The 10,017-nt window shown below is 45.7% G+C and overlaps 1 protein-coding gene across 1 annotated transcript; it reads left to right on the forward strand.

The window, feature by feature from the left end:
- The first annotated feature begins 7,806 nt into the window (after positions 1-7,806).
- Positions 7,807-9,813, forward strand: LOC127785325 (F-box protein At1g47056-like). Its single transcript, XM_052312761.1, has one exon. The coding sequence runs from the start codon at positions 7,905-7,907 to the stop codon at positions 9,495-9,497; it is 1,593 nt and encodes a 530-aa protein (XP_052168721.1). The 5' UTR covers positions 7,807-7,904; the 3' UTR covers positions 9,498-9,813.
- Positions 9,814-10,017: the final 204 nt, after the last annotated feature.

The raw sequence follows: 10,017 nt of genomic DNA on the forward strand, positions 1-10,017 counted from the left end.
CCATTCCCACCTTTTGAAGCTAAATTGTTCATCATGGGGATGGTGTATGCTCTACTTTTTCTATGCTTTTGCTTTACCTTTTTTTGTTTGTTGGGTATTGAAAAGAATGTTCTCTTTTGAAATATGCTTATTCGGTTATTCTTGGAACTTCAATTTTGGTGACCTGCCCATCAAAACCTTGGCCCTAATTGGCAGCAAACTTAATAATAATGCAAGTGAAAGCTATAAATGCAGTCTGACTTGATAATTCAAGTCTACTATGACTTAGTAATCCAAGTCTACCACGAACATGACATCTATTTTTATAATTTTGCTAGTGTATTATGCTGTGTACCTCATATCTATATCGTGCCTCTTTCATTGGGCAATTACTAATTATTTGGAAGATACCCATAAATGCAACATTACAATGATTAATTGAATCTATGCCATTGCAAATTTCCTCAATTGAAAAAATACCAATATTATTCGCGATATCCGTTGGGTGTCACTGGTACTTTGTTAAATTTAAACCATGACAATATACGTCTTGAACACAATTGGATTAGGTTTTTACGTGCTGTATTTTCATCCATACAAAAATGCTCCCAACCCTTAGAGGCTGACAAGTGGAACCCACTTTGTCATACGCATCTTCTTCTCCAACCCTTCCTACTAGCTCGACGATCGAGGCCTGTGACAGGTTAGGAAGCATCGAAGGCCGACGAGGCCCCAGCAGGGTGAGAGTTTGATGAGGTCAGGCTGCACGCGGGAGTTCAAGGAGGATGGTGGCGGGTGTTTTAGAGCAGGTACAATAGCAGGCTATAAGCCAGCTATAATCCCATATCGAGAAGAAAATAGAAGAGAGAGAAGAAAGTGGGCTACATATTTGTAGCCAACTGCAACACGGACTTTAAGACGTTATGTGTGTATGAGATGTGGGATCGGGTATTAATGTTGTAGTATATTCTTATAGTTAACTATTGTATGAATGAGCTATTATATTAGCTAATAGATGATTTGGAGCTAATATTTGGCTATACTATTAAACTTGTTATTAGTCTTGGTCGTGCTGTTGTCGTCATCTTTGAGAATGATGGTGATGGAGTTCACCGCCAACGTTGCCATTGGGCCTATTGGCACCGCGTCACAGCGAAGCGGTGCCAAACCCACCGCACCCTTGGATTTGCTCACCGCGACCACCACCACTAGGACTGCTTGCACTGCTGCCAAACCCGCCACTGCATCAACAAGCTCGCCGCGGCCACACGCTGCTATCATCGTTGTCGATAAGGATGGGGATGGGGCTCACCGCCGTCAGGCCTGCTCTTGCCCACTGCTAGAGAAGTAATCTTTAGTCCTGATTTGCAACCCCTTTTAGTCACAGGTTGCAAACCGGGACCCCAAATCTAGGACTGAAGATGGATCTTTAGTCCCGGTTGGTACCACGTGCTGGCGCTACCATCTTTAGTCCCAACACCAACCGGGACTAAAGGTTTTTTCTTTTTTTCCATTGTTTTTTTTGCTACTTGCATCTATTGATTCCGAGCTGAAATCACCAACGCCAGATCCTCAAATCCCCATAAATTATCCACAAAAAAATCATCCACAATTCACTGGCCTACCCAGAAAATCATCCACAAATCACATGCCCATCTACAAAATCATCCACCATCCACAAAATCAACCACAATCCACAAATCATTCCCAAATCTAAAAAAATCTACAACAAAATCTAAAAACAAATCAGCCATAGCCGACAGATCGGGGAGAGGAGGAGCGTGCCGCCCGGGTGCCACCGCCGCCGCTTCCGTTGGGCCGCCGCCCGGCCTCCCATCCCGCCGCCTCCCCTCCCACCAGATCTAGCGGAGGGGAGGTAGCCGCCCACTGCCTCATGCGCTGCCTCCACCTGCCGTGCGCCTGTCACCTCCCCTCCCGCCGGATCCAGCAGAGGAGAGGGTATCGCCGCCGCTCACCATGGACATGGGAGAGGGAGAGGGAGAGGGAGAAGGAGAGGGGAAGGGGAGGATGGGATCGGAGGAGAGGGGAGGGGGAGGAGGAGTGGAGGTGGAAAAGAAGGCGTGAATAGGGGAGGAGGAGGAGGGGATAAGACGCAGCTGCCGATGCCGAGATAAGGAAGAGAGAGAGTGATGTGGGAGAGAGATATTTAGTCCCGAATATATGATACCAACCGGGACTAAATATATGATCTTTAGTCCCGAATGGTGTACCAACCAGGACTAAAGATCAAAAAGTACCGTTGGGCTTTTGAACCGGGATTAAAAATATTTTTTTAAGTCCCAGTTACTGTTTGAACTAGGACTAATGTGATTTTTGCCATCTGGATAAAGACCAGTTCTCCAGTAGTGGCTACACCATGCCGAGCTGCTGCCGGGCCCGCCGCCGTCAATGGATCTGCTCGTGTTGTTGCTAGACCTGCCACTGCAGCACGAGCTCTCCGCTGCCTCGCCACCGCCACTGGATGTGCTTCCTTCAGGCCACGGCCAGACCTATTGTCGCCACCAAATTCGCTAGCTTGAATCATCACCGGATCCGCCGCCTCCCCACTGGCCACCACCACTGTTGTCGCTTCCTATGCCATTGACGCAACTTACTGCTCGCTCCATGGCTGACATTGCTGCCTGCTCCACTGCCATTGCTCCGCTTGCTCCATCCCATCGCCGCTGCTTGCTGTCACCGCTTCTTGCTGCAACAACCAAATTAAGAATTCAGAAGATGTGTATGACAAGGTGGGTCCCATTTGTCAGACTCTAAGAGCTGGAGGCATTTTGGTTTGTACGAAAATACAAGACTTTAAGAGCTGGAGGCATTTTGGTCTGTACGAAAATGCAAAAACCATTTCCAACTTCATTCAAGACGTATATAATGGCATGGTTAAATTTTTACAAAATACTGATGGCACCCAGCCGATATCGTGAATAGTAGTGGTATTTTTTTAATTGGGTAAAGTTGCAGTGATAAGGATCCAATTGACCCTTATAGTTTGGGGGGCCAACATCCATACAGGAAAGGATTCCACAACCATTACATGTGAGCCACAAAGCAAAGCTGGTGTTGCCCAAATTGTTTATTGTTCAATGTCGTACAACGAATTCAACCGATAATATGTTCAAAACTTTGCAGCCATGGCGACAAGGCCATTTTCATAGTGTCAGGGTTACGGATAAGGCATACCTCCTATCCTACGATTTTCCAAATATACCAGATTGGCATACCTCATATCTTGCGATATGTTTTCGTATGCAATAAGGAAATATACGAGATAACATGGAAAATATCCTCACGGGCTGGAGATTATTAGAGTCCCACTCGGAGAGGATAGGGACTATTCTATATCGTATAGGGTTCGTTGTCTCCGAGTTTCACTGGGAGACTAAGGCAACTCACGGTATAAAAGACGTACCCCTGGAGAGGTTTAGGATCATCGAATCATAGCACCAACACACCTGCCATAGTTTATGAAGCCGAAGGATTCAAGCCGAAGCCGCCAGGAGATCTTGTCGACCAATCTCGACAAGGATCTCACCGGTATTGTCGGATTCATTGGTTCCCTTTGTATTCTGTGGTCTTCCATATCTATTCCATATAAACTAGATTAAGGGTATTACCTTACGAGGGGCCTGAACCAGTATAATCCTTATCTCTTGTCTGTTTTGATGTCGTATCGTGTAGATCCGTGTACCAACGTACCCCAGTACCCCATTTATCCAGTCTGTGGGTATCCCCCGTCGACACATAGTACTTGGCAATTTTGAATTTGCCTTATTTTTTCCTTTCAAAAAATTTGCCTAATTTTAGTTTACCGCTCCTATTTTAGAAATAAACTCATAGGTATTTTAAAAGATATATCATGTAATTGAAGTTTGATACACTGTAAATATGAACATATAAATCTCATTCTTCATAATCAAACGATTTTAAATGATGTTAGTGGTCAAACTAGAGCAAGTGTTAGTCAAAATTGCCAGATGTTATGAAAGGAAGGGAGGATACTTTTCTCGCCAGAAAAGAAACTATCTAGACTTTTACATGAGAATTATATCCTTATTTGTTCTCTAGCTAGATATTTAAAAATGAATTCACAACATTATAATTTCATTATCATATCTTGATGTAATGTAAAAAATGTCAAGTTATGAAAAAACGAAAGCCATTCTAGCAGATCTTTCATTTCAAGGATTGTCAGCACCTACCAAGGACAAATTCTTCCGTCCTGAGTTTGATAGTCTGGTTCATCTAATGTAGATAGTATCGGCTTGTGAGAGCTGATGGCAAGAAGCAATGGATGATCAATTTTGAAGTAATGAAGGCAAGACAGAAGAGAATTTTGAAGCATGAATTCTCATACTCCAAAATAAGGGGATATGTGTTAACACCAAAATTTGGTAAGATTCTTTAGTGGGTTCGGTTAAGGAAAAAGCACAATCAGCCAACAGAAAGCTTATCCAGAAGAGACCGAGTTCGAGAGGGAATCATGAAGACCACAACATGGCAGTTTGAATTTATCTATAAATTAGGCAGAGTCATTTAGTTTCCTTTTATCTTTAGGAAGTGTTTATTTAGTGTCCGATCAAGACTTGTATCTTTCCTTTTATCTTTGGGAAATATGTGGTGTCCGATATGGACTACTATCTACCCATGGGTATAAATATGTATATCCGGGGTCCCTATAATCTATCTCTCAATCAATAGAACTTCGGCGCATTGCCACCCTTTTTATTTTCATCTTTCTTGATGAGTTCTTGTTTCGAGTTGGGCTACATCTACTAGTATCGCTATATTGGCTTCTCAACTGATCGATTGTTTGATCTGTTGCTTACATATCTTGTCAGGTGCAGGATCAAACTGACTGGCACGCCCACATCTCATTAATTTTAGAACCTTCACTAGAGTTAAGCAGATCTCCCAGGCCTTCGTATATTCATTGACACGGTTCGCGTCAACGCAGAGTTGGTACAATCTGCCGGACATGGATTTTTCGTTAACACCCTTTTGGCACATCTGACGGGACACGCATTTTGTACCAACATGTCTGAAGAGGAAGTCAATGCCAAGAAGGTTCAGTTTCCCAAGCCGTTGGTTGAAACACGTCAAGATACAATTGATGAAGCAGTTCATCGTGCATTTTCTGATCAATCAAGAGTTTTGATGAATACATTGTAGAATTTGATCAAGGAAAAATTTGATGAATTAATTTCTCAAAGAATTTAACTTGGGGTGCAAATCGATGAGCATCTTCATAATCATCGGCAACAACAGAATCAGCACAAGGGACAAGAAAATCAATATCAGCATGATGAGTCATTTCAATATCGGCCAGAAGAATTTCATTAATAAAGAGTATTAATATAACAATGATTTGGCCGATAGAATTGCAAAGTTAGTATAGTAGTAGTTTGGACTTAAGTCAAAGTAGCAAATTTTTGTGTATCGGCTGTCATATCCTGAGTGGTTTGACAAGGTTCCAGATTTCTCCAAGTTTTCATGGCAAGATGATATGCCTAAATTGGAACATATCAGCCGATTCTTAGCACAATGTGGAGAAACATCGGCTGAAGAGGTTCTGAAAGTTAGATTTTTTTTCCATTGTCTCTGACTGGATCGGCTTTTACATGGTTTTCATCATTACCATCAAATTCGGTTAGAGGATGGGCCGATCTTGAAAAGCAATTCCATGAATTTTTTTTTTGCTGGAATCGATGAGATGAAGCTTTTAGGGTGTGTTTGGTTGCCGGCCACACTTTGCCACAACTAACGTTAGGCAAGTTGTGGCAGTCACAAAAGTGTGGTGGACAAATTGGTAGCCATAAAGTGTGGCAAATGTGGCAAAAAAAATGAGTATATGACATGTGAGACATGCTATTGAAAAAAGTGTGGCCAGCCACAACTGTGACAGTGAATCAAACACATGCCTAACAAACAATGGCAGCCAAAAGTGTGGTGTGGTAAAGTGTGGCCATGAACCAAACATCCCCTTAGACTTAATATCGGTTGAGCAGCAAGAGGGAGAATCGGCTATGTAATATATTCAAAGATTTTGTAATGTTCGCAGCCAATGTTGTAGTTTAAGTCTAAGTGATGAGCAGTTAGCAGATCTTGCATTTCAAGGATTGTCAGCACTTATCAATGACAAATTCTTTCGCCATGAGTTTGACAGTCTGGTTCATCTAATGCAGACAGTATTGGTTTATGAGAGCCAAGACAAGAAGCAACAAAGGATCAATTTTGAAGTAATCAAGGCAAGGCAGAAGAGATTTTTGAAGCATGAGTTCCCATACTCCAAAATACCTGGGGGGTATGTGTTAACACCAAAATTTGGTAATTTTTAGTGGATTCAGTTAAGGAAAACTTATTCAGAAGAGACCGAGTTCGAGAAGGAGTCATGAAGACCACAAAATGGCAGCTTAAATTTATCTATTAATTAGGCAGAGTCAGTTAGTTTCCTTTTATCTTTAGGAATTGTTTATTTAGTGTCCGATCAGGACTTGTATCTTTCCTTTCATCTTTAGGAAATATGTGTCGTGTCCGATAAGGACTACTATATACCCATGAGTATAAATATGTACATCCAGGGTCCCTATAATCTATCTCTCGATCAATACAGCTTCGACACATCACCACCCTTTTTATTTTCGTCTTTCTCGATGAGTTATTGTTTCGAGTTGGGCTGCATCGGCTTCAATATCCGATGAGGGGTAACACTTGTTATGGCTATTTCCATCGGCAGGGCTAAGGTATCGACACTCTAATCTTGTCGATTTAAACACTTATTTATTATATATCTTAATTAATCTGAGTCGATGTTTCAGCTTGCCTGTATCGGCCGGATCTTCTCTAGGGTTTTGTTGGTAGTAGTTAAATCATTTCATCGACCACCCTGAAAATCAGTCAAAGGCTTAGGGTCTAGATATTATGTTTCTTTTCATACTTACTACTGCATGAATTGGGTTTGACCTACTAAGTCGTGCTTAGATCCATAATCTCTAGCCTGTTTTTGATTGCCAATAAGGGTTTCATCGGAGTTTCAGCTGCTGAGTTATCTGGATGTTGCATCGACTTATAAGGATTATATGCAAGCCGATCGCAACAAAGATTTTACTGTTTATCTAATCGTTTAGATTTAACGACATCAGACCTTCAGCCGATGTATACTTTAACCGCGGATCGGCGCTTATTCTATCATATCATTATTTGCCAATTGGTTTCTACTAAATTATATTATTGTTATTTTACATTATCATTCATGTTTCGGACTCTACATTGGACATACAATCATTTGCTCAAAACCCCATCGGCATTGGTTGTTGTCTCTCTATCGGCTTGTCAGCCGATCGGTTGTTTACATATCTTTGTCAATAGCAGGATCAAATCGATTGGTACGCTCGCATCTTATCAAGTTTAGGACTTGCACTGAAATTAAGCAGATCTCCTACAACTTTGTGTGTTCGTCGATATGGTTCGCATCAACGCAGGCTTGGTACCATTGATCGGACGCAGATTTTTCTTCAACAGGATCCAATTAACCAAATAAGAAATGGCCCTGCCAAACGAAAATGATAAGCTTTACGGGACATATGTTGTGAATTGAACGGAGGAAGTACCCTTAAAACAAGATGCAGGTCTTGGTCAGTCCACTGGTTGAGATAACTAGCGGGCATGCGTTGAATAGCATCGAAAGGAGGGATGGAGAAGAGAAAAATAAAAGAAAAAACGCGTGCGCCCCCCGAAAGGAGAGAGAAACTGAGAGAGTCTAGAGAGAGAGAGGGAGGAGTTAAGCCGATTTAATGTTTGGGTTGCCCTCGTCCTCACGTCCGCGGCGCCCCCCCATTCCCCCCTCACCCAACCCCAACTACTCCACCTCCGCCTCCGCCTCCGCCTCTCTCAGATCCGCCGCCGCCGTCGCCATGGGCCAGTGCCCCTCCGCCCCCCGTTACCACCACCATCGCCACCCACCCCGCAACCCTCCTCCTCCCTCCCCACCCCCCGCCGACCATGCGCCGCCGCAGCCGCTGCCCACTCCCGACGACGATGCCCCCGCGGCGGAGGACCACACCGCTGACCTCCCCGACGACCTCCTCGCCGTCGTCTTCGGCCTCCTCGGCTCCGCCGACCGCAAGCGCTGCTCCCTCGTCTGCCGCCGCTGGCTCTCCGTCGACGCTGCCTCGCGCCTCCGCCTCGCCCTCGACGCGCGGGCGCCGCTCCACGCCGCCCTCCCGGGGATCCTCGCCCGCTTCCCCGCCGTCTCCAAGCTCGCCCTCAAGTGCGACCGCCGCGCTGAGAGCGTCGCCGACCCCACGCTCGCCCTCCTCGCCGACCGCCTCGGCCCCGCCCTCCGCCGCCTCAAGCTCCGCTCCATCCGTCTCGTCACCGACGACGGCGTCGCCGCGCTCGCCGCCGCCGCCACCAACCTACGCAAGCTCTCCGTCGGCTCGTGCACCTTTGGCGCCAAGGGGATCGAGGCCGTCCTCCGCTCCTGCCTCCATCTCGAGGAGCTCTCCATCAAGCACCTCCGCGGCCTCGCCCAATCCGAGCCCGTCGCCGTCTCCAGCCTCCGCCTCCATTCCCTCTGCCTCAAGGAGCTCTACAACGGCCAGTGCTTCTCCTCTCTCATCACCAACTCGCCCAACCTCAAAACGCTCAAGATCATCCGCTGCTCCGGCGACTGGGATCCCGTGCTTCAGGACCTCCCTCAGGACGCCATGCTGGCCGAGCTCCATCTCGAGAAGCTGCAGGTCAGCGACCGCGGTGTCTCTGCCTTGTCGGGCCTCGAGGTCCTCTACCTCGCCAAGGCGCCAGAGGTTACAGATGTTGGGTTGGGTAAGCTCGCCACCAGATCGCCACGCCTACGCAAGCTGCACGTCGATGGATGGAAAGCAAACAGGATTGGTGACCGCGGCCTAGCGGCTGTTGCACAGAAATGCGCTGCTTTGCAAGAACTGGTTCTCATCGGGGTGAATTTGACGTCCGCCAGTCTCGAACTGATTGCTGCCAACTGCCCTGCCCTTGAGCGCCTCGCACTGTGCGGGTCTGATACGTTCGGGGATGCCGAGATATCTTGCGTCGCGACGAAATGTGCTGCTTTGCGGAAGCTCTGCATCAAGGCATGCCCTGTTTCTGATGCAGGAATGGATAAGCTCGCTCAAGGCTGCCCACGTCTTGTCAAGGTGAAGGTGAAGAAGTGTCAGGGAGTGACGCCAGAGTGTGCTGAGCGGCTTCGGGCTAGCCGCAACGGAGCCCTTGCTGTGAATGTTGACACGCCAGGTGGTGCTGGTGAATTGCAGGATGCTAGGAGCGTGGATGAGAGTGGTGTCCTGGAGAATGCTGGTAGCGACACCCTGCCGGACGATTTGGATGATCGGATAGGGGGCCCTGACCTTTCCTGTGGCAGCAGCGGCAGGCCATTGGGGTGGAAAGCACGGATGGGTGCTTTTATGTCAAGGAGCTTGTCTGTTTCCATGTTCCGGAGGCGGCCGCGTGTGAGTTGTTATGAGTCATGAGAATTGGATGCTTTGGTTGCTCCATTAGCTTCTTCATTCTTTCATGTTTGTATGTTACATTAATTTATGTTGTTTGTTGCGACCGATGTTTTTGTCTTTTGGGATGGTAACATGCTGTTCTTCCTGATCGGCTTGTTTATAGAAATTCCAGTTTATGTTGGCAGGATACTTAATTATTTATTCTTGCTTTTAATAGCAGGGATGGATGCAATAGCACAGCGCAATCTTATTTTAGGTAGCCTTTTTCTTTGGAAACAAGATATGGAAAACCTGCAATTTGATTCATGTTTATCTTAGCTTCCCATGTTTGTTTCAAGGTCTGAACAAAAATCATTACTTCAATTCAAGGAAGAAGAAACAATTATTGTTAGCAATCAATCAAAGTATGACATCTGGGATGAAAACTTTAGTTTGAAGTTGTGGCTATGTTTGTGGTCATAGTTGTTTTTCTTTTTATCATAGGCGCACATGTAACCCAAGAGCTTAGCGACTGTGTGGATGGTTATGTACGCGGGGGTTT

Source organism: Oryza glaberrima, chromosome 9 (assembly GCF_000147395.1).
Source record: "Oryza glaberrima chromosome 9, OglaRS2, whole genome shotgun sequence".
In the NCBI taxonomy this organism is placed as follows: Eukaryota; Viridiplantae; Streptophyta; class Magnoliopsida; order Poales; family Poaceae; genus Oryza; species Oryza glaberrima.

What these genes read in the sequence shown, in the direction of transcription:
- LOC127785325 (XM_052312761.1), top strand. Translation starts at nt 7,905, where the DNA reads ATGGGCCAGTGCCCCTCCGCCCCCCGTTACCACCACCATCGCCACCCA.